This window comes from Somniosus microcephalus, chromosome 17, assembly GCF_052327205.1.
Source record: "Somniosus microcephalus isolate GS21.2 chromosome 17, FLI_Smic_1.0, whole genome shotgun sequence".
Taxonomy (NCBI): Eukaryota; Metazoa; Chordata; class Chondrichthyes; order Squaliformes; family Somniosidae; genus Somniosus; species Somniosus microcephalus.
In genome coordinates, this window is record NC_141003.1 from 41228481 (window position 1) to 41244814 (window position 16334).

Consider the following 16334-nt stretch of genomic DNA (forward strand, 5'->3'; position numbering starts at 1 on the left):
GCTGTGAATATTAATCATGTGCCAGACCTCCTTGCTAACTCAAACAAAAGCAAAATACAGCGGATGTTGGAAATCTGAAATAAAAACAGAAAATGCTGGGTCATGCAGCATCTGTGGAGGAACAGAGTTAACGTTTCAGGCCTTTGACCTTGCTAAGTCTCTGCCTCTTGTCTTTGCAATCTAAAGTTTTATCTTATGTCCACCAGCTTGCACTTATTGGCTGTGGCCCAGACCTCAGTATCCCTCTATCGCCTTCCTCTTGGCACAACTATTACCTCTCTTCCTCTCCACCTCTTCTTGCCTTTAACTCTCTTTACTGTCTTAACCCCACCTTTTTCTTTTCTTTCAACAACACGCCGCTCTCAGCTCTCGGCCCCAGCAAGTTCTATTCCCAGTTGAGGTTTTCTCCTGCTGCTGCTCCAGGATTTAAGTCTTTCGAGTCTCTTCTTGATGACCCCATGGAAATCTTTTGCTCCACCCTTGGTATCCTCCACCATGTCCACTGCAGCACCCATTGCTGGATCTCCTAGAGTAGCAACGCCAACTACCTCATTCTCTACTCTTGGTGCTCTTCCCAGTTCATTCCTTAGGGATCAATCTCTCTAATGTCCTCCATATTTGTCTCTTCCTCCCCACTAACTCCTTTCTATGTCCAATGTCTTGTCATCAATCACCGACCCATTCTGTACCACCTTCCAGAACATTAATTCCCTCATAAACAAGGCTCTCACCATTCACAACCATGTTGTGGTTGAACAAATTGACATCCTGGCACTGACAGAAACCTGGCTTATGGGCAGTGACACCTCCACCACCTCATTGAAATTGCCCACTTGTCAATTCCTTCATCTCAAAGATTGAGAACCTCTGTGCAATTGCCTAAGGTGCTAACTTCTACTGCTCCACTCAATTATCCCTTAGCACTTCACGCGTCTTAAACCCGACACTCCCATCTTCCTGCCACTTCTGTCCCATCTCCTCCTGTCCCAAGGAGGAGTACATCAATGATTAGTGGAGCAGTTAATACAAAGAAGTAGGAGCTACTGCAGCTGGGGAGACAAAACAAGGAAAGGGAGTATGCACGCAATGGAAAGGTGCTGAAGGCTGTGGATGAACAGAGAGACCTAGGCGATCTAATACATAATTAATTGAAGTGTAAATGCAGGTAGATAAAGCAATAAAAAGGAAAATAGTATTTAGGGTTTTATTAACACGGGCACAGAGTAAAGAGGTCAAGATAAACCTATGTGTTGGCATCCATTCACTAATATCACCAACTCATTTCCAGCTTTATACATGTAGTATGTGAATTTAACCATTTATAGTTTAATTCTGTGCTCCCAGTGGGGAGCCATTCTGAAAAGAGAGTGCAGTTTGTAGATGGGGCTACATCCTTTGACTCAAGTTCCCTCCATGTGTGGCACCCTACAGAAAGAATGGGATCACAAAATTAGCCATAATATTGCGATAAGCTCAACCAAATGGTCTAAAATGATTTTAACTTTGTACAAATATTAGCTGGCATTTTGTTACGTTTTAGGCATCTCAGAATTGCTTACATCTACTGGTTACTGCAGAAATTAATCACTTAGATGCCAGCAAGACATACCAGCTAGTACACACATTGTGCACTCTTTCAAAGAAGTCACAAGAGATTACCATTAATCTGAGGTGATACTGGTGTGTTACAGCTCTTCGCTATCAAACTTCACAAATTATATCAAGGCTGGAATTTTGCCTACATCGGCAGGTCCGGTGCAGGCGGTGTCCGTGGTGGGTCGTGACCCCGCTGCTGGCTCCATCCCACTGTTGAAAATAAACTTACCTTAATGGGGCCTATTAAGCCCGCCCAGCGCGTTACCCAGCCCAATTAGATGGAGTGGGTCTGGTGACGTCATTCATGACACGTTTTTACCTGGGATCGTTAAAGGGACCATGGCCACATTAGATTTGAAGTTTCATCTAACATAGTGCTGTCAGTGCACTACAGCATTGGAGTGCTGCAAACACTGACAGTGACTGCACAGAGGCAGAGGGCTGCACCCAGGTTCTCCGATGACTCCCGCCATATGCTTATGAAGGGAGTCAGAGCACGCAGGGAATGCCTTCTTCCCTTCCGATGGGTGGAAGAGACACCCCAGGAAACCAAAACAGTCTGGTTGCAGATTGCAGAGGAGGTCATAAGCAGGGATGTGGTCAGGAGGACTTGGTGCAGTGCCGCAAACGTTTCAATTATCTCATTAGATCACGGAATGTTACTACAAAGCCACACTCAACTTCATCCTGCTGTGCCTCTCATCACTTCCCCATCACTCTGCCTTCCCTACCCTACTCCTGCACATCCTTACTCACACCAACTTACCTTGCACCTTCATCCATCCCTCTCTATCTACATTTTCACATCCCCATCTCATTAGCCACCCCTCACACTCACACTCATCCTAGTGCAATCATACCAACTATCAGCACACAAGGGTAGCCACTTGGGTGTTTTATCCAATGGTTATAAAAAGTTTCTGTTAATATGGTGTCAAACATTGAAACCTTTATTTTCAATACTTTGCATTCTTGGACAGATTTGTGTGCACCTTTGGAAGTGGCTTAGTGAGTTGTAGTGAATGGTGAGACATAACGGTACCCCCCACAATGGCAATGAGTGTGAAAGGAATGGCTTGGTCATTGTAGGGATGCTTTATGGTGTTGGTGTGGGGTGGTGCCAACCCGGCGCATCATATGGCAGCCATATAAGTGTACAGCGTAAAGTTAACTAAATCTGGCCATGATGAGGCCATCCCTGGCCTCCTCCCGGGCAGCAATGTGGTCGGGTGCTGATGCCCTGTGTCCTGTGCACATCAGGTGATTGCAGAGAAGGTTGGTGTTGTTGCTGCTGGTGTGCCTGGTGCTGCTGGTGTTGGGGCTGATCGTGGTCTGATGTTGCTGGAATAGGTGGCAGGTGAAGTACAGATAACCGAAACATTCTGTCAATAGTGAGAGAGTTCTTCCAATGAGGTTACACTGGAAGCACTTGCAGCCTGCAGAATCTGTGCTGGAAATAGATTGAGCAACAGCTTCTGCCTGAGGAAAGTGGTGATCTGTCAGGTGGGAGCTTTTACTATACACTTGATGCTGTCAAGTAATCAGCTGGAGCAATGGCCACGGAACTCCCGCATCAGGTTGACGGACGTAGTTCCCGAGCTGCGTGAATCCCGTGGTCACAGAATCACAGAATCACAGAAACCCCACAGTGCAGATAGAGGCCATTTCGGCCCATCGAGCCTGCACCGACATATCCCACCCGATCCCCGTAACCCGTACACCAACACATAACCCCACTTATTTAATCCCCCTAACACTAAGGGTCAATTTTTATCATAGCCAATCAACCTAACCCGCACATCTTTGGACTGTGGGAGGAAACCGGAGCACCCGGAGGAAACCCACGCAAACACAGGGAGAATGTGCAAACTCCACACAGACAGTCACCCGAGGCCGGATTCGAACCCGGGTCCCTGGCGCTGTGAGGCAACAGTGCTAACCACTATGCCACCGTGCAGGGAAATTAAAAGTAAGTGGGAAAAGCCTGTAAACTACCTGGTAATTTCAATTGGGTTGCCCGCTGCTGCCGGTCGGGTCGGCTCTGCGATGACAGATGCGCATAGGGGGGCGGGATGACAGTGTGTTCCCAACCCGCTGTCCAAAGTAACAACTTTCCCACCCGACCTGCCGCCAATCGCGCCTGCTACCACTCCGGAAAATTCCGGCCCAAGAGTTTATAATCTATTAAAATGTAAAAAGTGAGAAGAGAGACGATCTTCTAAATTAGATATTAAATTACTGCAGGACACTCATGGTGCAACCGTCAGTACAACAGCACTATAATTTTTTTGTTACAATTGGCATAAACTATATGGTCAATTCTCCGGCACGAACCCTCACCTTTCAGGATCAGGAAATCACAGCCGCACTCCCAACTGTTTTCCAGATTACTCGCTGGGAATCAAATGTCACCATCAATTACTTGAATTTCTTCCTGAAATCCCACATAGTTTAAAGTAGTAACAGTTGCCAGCTCAGAATTCTTCACATTGTTGGCTGGTAGAATAGTCTGTAATTTCATCCGTGCCTCTGATCAGAAGGTTGATTAAGTGGATTGACTATATGACGACTCACAGGTTTCATATATCTTTTTATTAGAGATATGCCTCCATTGTTGGTCCCCTCCCCCAGTTGGAACACCCTGCCAAGCACTCTATAATCAACAGTTTGAGACTACACCAACATGACAGTATCTTACCTCAAATACCCAACAAAACCTTGTCAAATCGGCATACGCTGCACCAGGTAACAAAAAACCTACTCAGATTCAGTTATGAAGTGTTTTGTGATAGAATGTTATTTATAAAATCAATAGCCCAAAAGTTTTCATTTTAAATATATTTAAAACAATGAAGTATCAGTTTTGCCAGTGAATATTATTATTGAAATAACAAGGTGTGTTAATGTCATTGTTCAAGCTGTGTTTTTATGTTTAAATATTGTGGAGAATGCAGAATGGGGCTGATTATATGGTCCCATCGCAGTGCTGGTGGGATGCTGCTCTCCGTGCGTGCGTATCTGCAGTGCTGTTAGCTGGCCTTTCACGAAAAGCAAAGCCAACTACCTAACATCATTTAGTGGTGCTTCTGACGCACAGCCCATAATCTACTTGGATCATTCGGGGTCAAGGGAAGGGATATCTGGCACCAGCAGCTCTTAAAGGCTTTTGACCTCACCCTTAAAGCTGTCCTGCTACTGAGAATGAAGAAGTGGCTCCACCAATGGAATGAAGAACTGTACCTTTTTAAAGTTGAAGCTTTGGAGGAGACCCTCCAAAGAAGGGTGTTCCTATTTGCAGGATAAGGTCATCCTCCCATTAAAAGCAATGCCAGAGCAGCCGGGACAGAGATTGCAGGAAGGGTGAATGAGCTTGATGTGTGGAGTAGATAAGGAAAATATTTGCTGATCTTGATAGATTGCCAAGGTAAGTGTGCTCGCACTTTGTGGCTTTTACAATCTCGCCTTAGCTCTAAGCTTGGTGCAGCATCACAGGAAAATATACATAACACTCTGGGAACTGTTCACCTGCTTTCCAGATGCACAGGCATCCCTGTGTTTTCGCAGAGCACTCTGTTGCTGCCATACTAATGTCCATGTGCTGACTCTTTACATCTTGCAAGCTATGAACACCAACCACACTACCACCACAATTTAGCTGAATGCTGTATGCTCATTGACTCACAGAAGGTGGTTGGTGGGCTAAGCACTTACGTGATACTGATCATCTCTCATTTTCATCATTCCATCATATGTCCTTGCTCTATCTACTAGCAGAAGAACATAACAGGTGGTACTGCACATAGACCAGGGGAGAATATTTGAGACCTTTGGCTGCTTATGAGGTAAAGGCACTCCAGATTCCCAGGCATGAAGACAAGACCAGACTATTGGAGGGGGAGGTCCAAGCCCTCCATCCAAGCTCATGACTTGTACCATCCTTTACTTTTCCCTTTTTTATTTCCCTAGTCCCTCACATACAAGTATATAATGCAGCACAATGTAAGCTCTTTCTCAAGGGATATCTAACTGCCAGCATTCTAAAATTTGTTTCACATTAATTCTCTGTCAGGAGTTCCCAAACTGGGGGGGGGGGGTGAAAGGGGTCAAGACGAGGTTATGAGAGAGGCATGAGGACACCTGGATTTTGTCCCTCAAATCCCGAGATTGTTGGTGGTAGTGGGTGGCTATATGTTGCATAACTGCTGTGCAATGAGGATAACACATACCTGCAGCCAGAGTTCTTTGACAGCATCTCATTGAACAGCACTTCAGTTGAACATTCCATGCTTCCTTGCAATAACAGTCAGGGCCAACATCTCTTTTAGGCCTTATGCTGTCCAATAAACTGAATCCGCCCAAAGACCAACATCGACATTCACGTCAACTAACATTGCAAGGTCTGACTACTGTACTACAGAAACATTCTCTGCACACAAAGATTTCAAAATAGGTTATCATTTTACTGGCTTATACAAATGGCTACACACTAATTATCACCCTAGTGTGTGCCCCTAGTGCCTGTCTTAAGTGTTCAGTGAATCACCCAATGCAGACACCTCCAACTCACTATCTATACCAAGCAAGATGCTGATTTCTGTGTTGGTGATGGGGCATCTTAGGGAGGGTTCTACCCCTTAGTCTTGCTGCTGCAGGGCCCGAGTCATCTGATGGGCCAGAAAAAATAGCAGAGGGAGAAGCGTTCGCACGTAATGACAAGGGTAAGCAAAAGCAAATGAGTGGCAACTCAATGCAGCATCAGGTTGCCATGCTAAGTATGTGTGATTTTTGTGTGTGTGTGTGAGTTAAATAAAAAAAGAAAAGGAAGGGAAGATGCCCAAACACCCCATAGTGCCTGGCCTTCAGCCTGGCAGTCTCCAATGTTGTGTGCCTTCTCTTTGCCTATGATAACCTGTGGCTGCCTCCTCCATTGGTGTCAAAGTTTGCAGTGCAGCAGGACCTCCTCCTGCTCTTGAAGTCTCCTTTCGATTGTGTGGCAGCTTCTCCTGCAAGAAGAGTGACAGTGGTTTAGTGTGTTGAATGGTTTTGAAGATGTGTGAGGCAGCTTAGCACAGTGTGCATGATGAGAAGAAGAAGCAGCAAGAGGGAGAAACAGTTATGAGGGCAGCAGCAGGTTTTGAGGGTGTGAATGCCAGCAGGATGGAGGTGCAGTGACGTGTTCCATGCTGACTTGTGGAGAGGCAAGGAAAGTGGGGAAGGGAAGGATTGATAGTGTTGGGGCAAAAATCAGATGGTGCAGGGTTATATAGCAAGTAATAGAGATGTGAAGAGGAGTCTTACTTTGGCAGTCCAGGTAAGATCATTACATTTTTTCCTGCAGAAGAGCCAGGTCTTTGGAACAATTGACACACTGCCACCTCTCTCCATTGCGACTGGCTAATTTGATCGGTCATCCATCACCCATCAAACGGGAAGAGGACCTCCATCCCATTACTCACTTGCTGTATAAGCATCTCCTCAGAGAATTGGATAGGCTCTGAATGACATCATGCTGTCTGCTACTTCAATAACTTTCTCTCCACTGACCTTGTTTGAAAAGTGCACCTCCCCTTTCAGGGGCTGCAGGCAATGTTCCCTGTAATTAATTTTTCCATGCGCGGCCCCTTTAACTGGCTGCGCGGCCCATTCAAATCTTTCCGCATGTGCGGTTATTCCCATTGAAAACCAGATGAGCAGCCTGAGCAGCTTAACAGGAACGTTGGCTGCAGGCTGCCTGCTCAGCAGTGGCTGGCTTGCCGGATTCCTAATTAGCAAACTGCCTGAAAGGAGTGTGATTAGCGGTGGCAGCTCATCTATTTAATATAAATGAGGCCTGACCATTGATTGATCGGACCTCCCGCTGACCGCATTAGACAGACAGAGCAGATGTCATGCCCACTGCCCACCAGATATATGTTAGAAATGAAAAATGCCCCCATATATGTTAAGCCATTAATTTACTTCTTACACTTACACGGCTAATGCCAAACACTAAAGTGTATCCATTGCCAATACTGAAAATGTAGCAATCAACAATAATATTAAGACCAGGGAGCAAAATAAATACATTTTTTTATTGCCAGGATGAGAGCTCTAGTGGCATTAATTCGCAGCAGATATTCCAATTTGGCTCAAAGGAGAATCTGCCAGAGGTCAACTGTAAAGTCTTCACAAAGAAATCTGACAAGGGGAAAACTTTTGAAGGTTTCCAGCTGCCACTGACACCTGAAGGTATTATATTGACCAGCAAGGTCTTGGTATCACAGCATTCGTTCTGTTTATTGCTGGGGAAGTGGAGAGAGATGAGGGGAGTCTCCTGTGTTTTAGATGTGTGTGTTTATTAAGTGTTTGCTTTGTTTTATAGTGGAACTTAGTTCTCATTCTGAGCAAATTTTCATACACGCAAACTGAATCAGAACAAGTTTATGAAAAATCAAGTGTTCACTTTTAACTTGGCTTGAGCCTCACGCCACCAATAATAAGCAGGCGACGAGTGCGCTCCGCCTGCTGCCCGCCCATTATCTGCCTGACATTAAAATTGGCCCTCTTCTATATTTGACTATCTTTAAAGGTTTAGCTACCAAGCCAAAACTAGACTAATGGCCCAGAACTTCGGGTTTCCACGGGTGAGTACGCACGGGGCACTCACCCGTAGGCCCAATGGAAGTGCCGGTTTCCTGCATGCACTGCGCATGCATGGGAAACCGGCACTTCCGTTCCCCTGAACGAAAGGGTTCAGAGTTCGAACGCGTGCGCAGGAGAGGCTGCGCGTGCGCATCGAACTTACGTTTTTTTTGCAGGTTTTCCTGGGAGGGTAAGTCTCCAGAAGTTACACATATAAAAAGCAGGCATAAGGCCTGCTTTTTACAAGGTAAGTAGTGAATTAATTAAAATTAAAACATTTTTTCCACAGGTTTATTATTTTTTAAATACTTTAAAGCAAGGTAAGTTTATTTTTAGCCCTGTTAGAAAATTAAAAAATTTTTTTCAAAAATCTAAATTATTGTTTAAAATAGTTATTTCATGTAATTTATAGTTTATTTAAAAAAAAAAAATTATTTGAAGGTTTAGTGATGTTTTGGGGCCGTGGTATTTATAAGTTTTGACAGCCCTTCCTGTCATACTTATGAATGAAGCAGTCCCTGCTCCGATTGGCTCCCCATGGCCCACGTGATCCCAGGGGACGCATCGAACTAACTGCGCCCCTGGGATGCGTAAGCACTGCGCGCCGGCAGCTGGACCAGGACCCGGATTGGAATTCCACGGGGGCCCACAGCACAACGGCCGGCGCGGTAGGTAAGTGCAGGTCGGGGGCTTGCACCCACGGGAAGCCCCCGACCCAAATTTCTGGGCCATAATATATTTTATTTTTTTCACGGTCGTATTTTGGCATATTACTTGCACCATCTGACCCAACACAGAAATTTACTTTGTCCCAAACTGGACATAAAAAAAGACTTTATTGGTCAGCAATTAGTGGGTCAGTTTAATTTCTATTTTCACTGCAACATAGGAACAGCAGTAGGCCATTCAGCCCCTTGACCTTGTTCTGCCGCCTTTCAATTAGATCATGGCTGATCTGCACCTCAATTCCATTTACCCACCTCTGATCCATAACCCTTGATACCCTTACCTAATAAAAATCTGTCAATCTCAGTTTTGAAAATGTCAATTGACCCAGCATCCGCAGCCTTTTTGGGGAGAGAATTCCACATTTCCACTGCCCTTTGTGTGAAAAAGTGCTTCCCGATTTCACTCTGAAAGGTCTAGCTCTAATTTTAAGATTATGCCCCTTGTTCTGGATTCCCCACCAGAGGAAATAGCTTTTCTGGATAAATCCTTTTATCATTTTAGATACCTCAAGTGGATCACCTCAAGTGGATCACCCCAGGTTTATGCAACCTGTCCTCATAATTTAAGCCCCGGTATCATTCTGGTCAATATATCCTTCCTGATGTGTGGTGCCCAGAACTGAACACAATACTCCAGATGGGATCTGACTATGGTTCTGTACAACTGAGCCCTTTTGTATTCCAGCCTCTTGAGATAAAGGCCAGCATGCTAACTATTAGCCTTTTTGATTACTTTTTGTACCTGTGCACTAGCTTTTAGTGATTTGTGTACCTGGACATGCAAATCTCTTTGCTTCTCCACAGTTTCTAGCCTCTCACCATTATGAAAAAATTCTGATTTGCCTTTCTTGGATCCAAAATGGATTCCCCATATTGAACTCCATTCGCCGCTGTTTGCCCACTCACTTAATCTGTCTATATCCCATTGTAACTTCCTGCTCCCATCTACACAATTTACTGTTACACCTAACTTAGTGTCACCTACAAACGTAGATATACAACTCTCTCTTCCTTCATCCAAGACGTTGAAATATATGGTGAAAAACTGTAACCCTAGTACAGATCCCTGGGGAACACCACTTGTCACAGTCTGCCGATCAGAGTACATTCCCTTTATCCCTGCTCTCTGTCTCCTACCTCCCAACTAATTATCAACCCATGTCCCAAAATTACCTCCAATGCCAGATGATTCCATTCTGCTAATAATCTCTTGTGCAGAACCTCATCAAATACCTTCCGTAAATCCATATGGACAACATCCACAGACACTCCCATGTCCAGCATGTGGACCCGTTCAGCCTAGGGTTTATTGTTCTTTCTGATCCAAAATTTCTATCATGTATCTATTTTTAAAAATTTGTTTATGGGATGTGGGCGTCGCTGGCAAGGCCAGCATTTATTGCCCACAGATCAGCCATGATCTTATTGAATGGCGGAGCAGGCTCGAGTGGCCGATTGGCCTACTCCTGCTCCTATTTCTTATGTTCTTATCCCTAATTGCCCTTGAGAAGGTGGTGGTGAGCAACCTTCTTGAACCGCTGCAGTCCATGTGTTGAAGGTACTCCCACAGTGCTGGTAGGTAGGGAGTTCCAAGATTTTGACCTAGTGATGATGAAGGATTGGCGATATACTTCTAAGTCAGGATGGTGTGTGACGTGGAGGGGAACTTGGAGGTGGTGGTGTTCCCATGCGCCTGCTGCCCTTGTCCTTCTGGTTGGAAGAGGTCGCGGGTTTGGGAGGTGCTGCCGAAGAAACCTTGGCGAGTTGCTGCAGTGCATCTTGCAGATGGTACACACTGCAGCCACGGTGCGCTGGTGGTGGAGAGAGTGAATGTTTAGGTGGTGGATGGGGTGCCAATCAAGTGGGCTGTTTTGTCCTGGATGGTGTCGAGCTTCTTGTGTTGTTGGAGCTGCACTCATCCAGGTAAGTGGAGAGTATTCCATCACACTCCTTACTTGTGACTTGTAGATGGTGGAAAGGCTTTGGGGAGTCAGGAGGTGAGGCACTCACTGCAGAATACCCAGCCTCTGACCTGCTCTTCTTGCCACAGTATTTATGTGGCTGGTCCAGTTAAGTTTCTGGTCAATAGTGACCTCCTACGATGTTGATGGTGGGGGATTCGGCGATGGTAATGCCGTTGAATGTCAAGAGGCGATGATTAGACTCTCGCTTGTTGGAGATAGTCATTGCCTGGCACTTGTGTGGCACGAATGTTACCTGCCACTTATCAGCCCAAGCCTGAACGTTGTCCAGGTTTTGTTGCATGCGGGCATGAACTGCTTCATTATCTAAAGAGTTGCGAATGGCGCTGAACACTGTTGTAGCTGTACTGGAACAGCTTGGCTAGAGGCACGGCTAGTTCTGGAGCACAAATCTTCAGCACGATAGCCGGGATGTTGTCAAGGCCCATAGCCTTTGCTGTATCCAGTGCGCTCAGCCATTTCTTGGTATCACGTGGAGTGAATTGAATTGGTTGAAGACTGGCTTCTGTGATGGTGGGGACCTCAGGAGTAGGCTGATATGGATCACCCACTCGGCACTTCTGACTGAAGATGGTTGCAAACGCTTCAGCCTTGTCTTTTGCACTCACGTGCTGGGCTCCACCATCATTGAGGATGGGGATATTCATGGAGCCTCCTCCTCCTGTTAGTTGTTTAATGGTCCACCACCATTCATGATTGGTTGTGGCAGGACTGCAGAGCTTTGATCTGATCCATTGATTGTGGGATCACTTAGCTTCCACTTTTTAGCATGCATATCATCCTGTGTTGCAGCTTTCCCAGGTTGGCACCTCATTTTTAGGTGCTGCTCCTGGCATGCTCTTCTACATTCCTTATTGAACCAGAGTGAACTATATGCCAGGCCATGAGGTTACAGATTGTGGTGGAATATAATTCTGCTGCTCATAGATGCCCAGTTTTGAGCTGCTAGATCTGTTCTGAATCTATCCCATTTAGTTCGGTGGTAGTGCCACACAACACGCTGAAGGGTGTCCTCAGTGTGAAGATGGGACAATGACTGTGTGGTGGTCACTGCTACCAATACTGTCATGGACAGATGCATCTGCAACAGGTAGTTTGGTGAGGACGAGGTCAAGTAGGTTTTTCCCTCGTGTTCTCTCACCACCTGTCACTGGTCCAGACTGGCAGCTATGTCCTTCAGGACTCGGCCAGCTCGGTCAGTAGTGGTGCTACCGAGCCACTCTTGGTGATGGACATTGAAGTCCCCCACCTAGAGTACATTCTGTGCCCTTGCTACTCTCAGTGCTTCTTCCAAGTGGTGTTCAACATGGAGGAGTACTGATTCCTCAGCTGAAGGAGGGTGGTAGGTGGTAATCAGCAGGAGGTTTCCTTGCCCATGCTTGACCTGAAGTCATGAGACTTCATGGGGTCCAGAGTCAATGTTGAGGACTGCCAGGGCCACTCCCTCCCGACTGTGCAGCCACCCCGGTGGGTCTGTCTTGCCGGTGGGATGGTGATGGAGTAGTTTGGGACATAGGCTGAAGGGTATGATTCTGTCAGTCTGTTGCTTGACTAGTCCGTGGGACAGCTCTCCCAATTTTGGCACAAGTCCCCAGATGTTGGTGAGGAGGACTTGGCAGCATCAACTGGGCTGGGTGTGCCGTTGCCGTGTCTGTAGCCAGTGCTGAGGGTCCGTCCGGTTTCATTCATATTATTATTATCATATAGCGGTTTGTTACAACTGTGGCTAGGCCATTTCAGAGGGCAGGTAAGAGTCAACCACATTGCTGTGGGTCTGGCATCAAATATAGGCCAGACCGGGTAAGGGTGGCAGATTTCCTTCCCTAAAGGGCATTAGTGAACCAGATGGGTTTTTACAACAATCTGATTGTTTAATGGTTACCATTACTGATTCTAGCTTTTTATTCCAGATTTATTTAATTAACTGAATTTAAATTCCCCAGCTGCCATGGTGGGTTTTGAACTCACGTTTTCTGGATCATTAGTCCAGGCCTTCTGGATTACTAGCCCAGTGACATTACCACTATGCTACCATTCCCATTATATATCATGTAGTTATATTATGGTGATTTATTTATAGCCAAAAACTAACTTTGCTATTTAAAAAAAAAAAAATTCTTCTGTAAATATTACTTTTTAAATTAAGAACCAGAGTTCCAAACTGGTATTTTTTATGTAACATTTAGTTTTGCTGTCAGAGATGATGGAACCATTCATTTCTGTGCACTAAGTTACGGTGAGGTAGCTGCATGTGTGCTGACAATTTCTAAGGGCATTTACTCTGGTTGCATAACACAATAAAACAATGTTATTTAGTAGTTTGTAAGTGGTTTAAATGCATTTAACCTGAAGCAATTTTTATACTTTGCTTGTTTTATGTCTACAAATGTCTAAAATTGTTTTTTAATGATTGTGAATGGGTGTAAGATGGTCAGACAATTTTGCTGTTAAACATTCTAAACAATAATGAAAAATGCTCTTATCTGAAATACAGTTGGAGAAAAGTTATTTGTAAAACTTACTGAAGTCGTGTTTTCCTCATTTGAATAGAAGCACTGATACATTTTAAAAGTAGACTGACAATTTATGAACACAAGGAAATCCTTAATACTGAAGAAGTCTGGTTTCTTGGATTGAACCCCCAAAAGATAGAAGGTTCTCCTGAAAACCAGCACAACAATGGCTATGAACATGGCTCTTATATTAAGGTAATAATATGTATTTATATAAGGATTTGTGTAACTTTCACAAATGCTCTCTTTTTAAAAAATTTCTTGCTGTAAAAAGTTAAATGATTGAGATTGTAGTTTCTATTTGTATGTAATCATCCTTCACATGCTACAGAAATAAACTCATGAACAGGGATAATCATGGGACTTTCCGCATTGCCATTCTCTTGGCGAAAGTGCACGTCTGTCGGACCACATCGATGCTGCTGATCCTGGAAGATTTCCTGGGGTCAGTCTATTTGTATAATTTTCAGCAAGTTCCTGAACTACCAGAGATTGGCTGCATTCACCCATAGGGGCAGAAACTGATGTGTTGCTACCAATGTTCCCTCTTATTTTTTTTGAGTGCGCGGCCCCTTTAAGGGGCTGCGCAGCCCATTCACAGTTTCGCACATGCGCAAAACTTAACACTGAAAAAGCCGGTCCCAGGCTGCATGGGACCGGCAGAAAGCGTGCCCGCGCAGCTTATAGGAAACGTTGGTTGCTACAGGGTTGCTTAGCACCCAAGGGAAGAAACCATTCTGAGAGCACAGTGGAGAGAGGATGCTGAGGCCATGAATCGCCACTTCCCGATCCTCCAGATCAGCAATACAATGCTGAAAGACTTGGCCAACATGAACAAGGTAATTGTCCACCCACCCTACTAAAGGTCTCACCAGCACCACCTTGCCTGATGTCCATTCAACACAATCTCCGTCACTGTGTTGTTTGCGTTACCAAATCAAATATTTGGAAAGCACCCATGTTCTCTCCTGTGCTCAATCCACAGTTGTCTCACCATCATTGCCCTTGTAAGAGATTGCTGTACCACAAGCATCCTTCATGCTAATGTATGAAACTTTTAATGTCAGCTCTCACTGGGTCAGAAACATAAGTCTTCCAATTTATATGCTGCCCTCGTCACCTCTGAATTCCCCCATAAGCAGAAAGAGACTGCCATTTAACCTTGTCTGCATATGTTTTTTAAAAATTTGTTTATGGGATCTGGGCGTCGCTGGCAATGCCAGTATTTATTGCCCATCGCTAATTGCCCTTGAGAAGGTGGTGGTGAGCTGCCTTCTTGAACCGCTGCAGTCCGTGTGGTGATGGTACTCCCACAGTGCTGTTAGGGAGTTCCAGGATTTTGACCCAGTGACGATGAAGGATCGGCGATATACTTCTAAGTCAGGATAGTGTGTGACTTGGAGGGGAACTTGGAGCTGGTGGTGTTCCCATGCACCTGCTGCCCTTGTCCTTCTAGGTGGAAGAGGTCGCGGGTTTGGGAGGTGCTGCTGAAGAAGCCTTGGCGAGTTGCTGCAGTGCATCTTGTAGATGGTACACACTGCAGCCACAGTACGCCGGTGGTGGAGGGAGTGAATGTTTAAGGTGGTGGATGGGGTGCTAATCAAGCGGGCTGCTTTGTCCTGGATGGTGTCGAGCTTCTTGAGTGTTGTTGGAGCTGCACTCATCCAGGTAAGTGGAGAGTATTCCATCACACTCCTTACTTGTGCCTTGTAGATGGTAGAAAGGCTTTGGGGAGTGAGGAGGTGAAACACTCGCCGCAGAATACCTAGCCTCTGACCTGCTCTTGCTTATGTGGCTGGTCCAGTTAAGTTTCTGGTTAATGGTGACCCCCAGGATATTGATAGTGGGGGTTTCGGCGATGGTAATGCCATTGAATGTCAAGGGGCGGTGGTTAGACTCTCGCTTGTTGGAGATAGTCATTGCCTGGCATTTGTGTGGCGTGACTGTTACCTGCCACTTATCAGCCCAAGCCTGAACGTCGTCCAGGTCTTGTTGCATGCGGGCATGGACAGCTTCATTATCTGTGGAGTTGTGAATAGCGCTGAACACTGTGTAGTCATCAGCGAACATCCCCATTTCTGACCTTATGTTGGAGGGAAGGTCATTGATGAAGCAGCTGAAGATGGTTGGGCCTAGGACACTGCCCTGAGGAACTCCTGCAGCGATGTCCTGGGGCTGTGATGATTGACCTTCAACCACCACAACCATCTTCCTTTGTGCTAGGTATGACTCCAGCTAGTGGAGCGTTTTCCCCCTGATTCCCATTGACTTCAATTTTACTAGGGCTCCTTGATGCCAGATTCGGGCAAATGCTGCCTTGATGTCAAGGGCAGTCACTCTCACCTCACCTCTGCAATTTAGCTTCTTTGTCCATGTTTGGACCAAGGCTGTAATGAGGTCAGGATCCAAGTGGTCTTGGCGGAACCCAAACTGGGCATCAGTGAGCAGGTTATTGGTGAGTAAGTGCCGCTTGATAGCACTGTCGATGACACCTTCCATCACTTTGCTGATGATTGAGAGTAGACTGATGGGGCGGTAATTGGCCTGGTTGGATTTGTCCTGCTTTTTGTGGACAGGACATACCTGGGCAGTTTTCCACATTGTCAGATGTTCTGCAGGACAAAAGGTATATAATCTCAGAGAGGGTCAGCCTACAAGGGTGACATGGCAAATCTACATTTGTTGACCCTCAAGGTCAAGGCACTCACCAGCCTGGGACAGCAGTAGCAGAGGGAATTGGAGATGGTGAAGTTGGCATGGGAGTAGCAGCTGGATGTTTGTGTCCAGATGATGGATCGCTTTCATCTGAGGCTGTAAAAGCCAAACCGCCTAATTCTGTTGAATGCCACTCATGATGACTTAGTGGTGCTCACTGATATTTGGCCACATATCTG

The 16334-nt window shown here is 45.7% G+C and overlaps 1 protein-coding gene across 1 annotated transcript in view; it reads left to right on the forward strand.

Annotated features, from left to right (window-relative positions):
- Positions 1-16334, forward strand: part of dyrk4 (dual-specificity tyrosine-(Y)-phosphorylation regulated kinase 4) — a 190957-nt gene that overhangs the window by 28894 nt on the left and 145729 nt on the right. The window contains exons 3-5 of the mRNA XM_086010256.1: positions 4195-4341; positions 7677-7824; positions 13478-13635. Coding sequence (XP_085866382.1) covers positions 4195-4341; positions 7677-7824; positions 13478-13635 — 453 coding nt within the window. The remainder of the gene's footprint in view (positions 1-4194; positions 4342-7676; positions 7825-13477; positions 13636-16334) is intronic.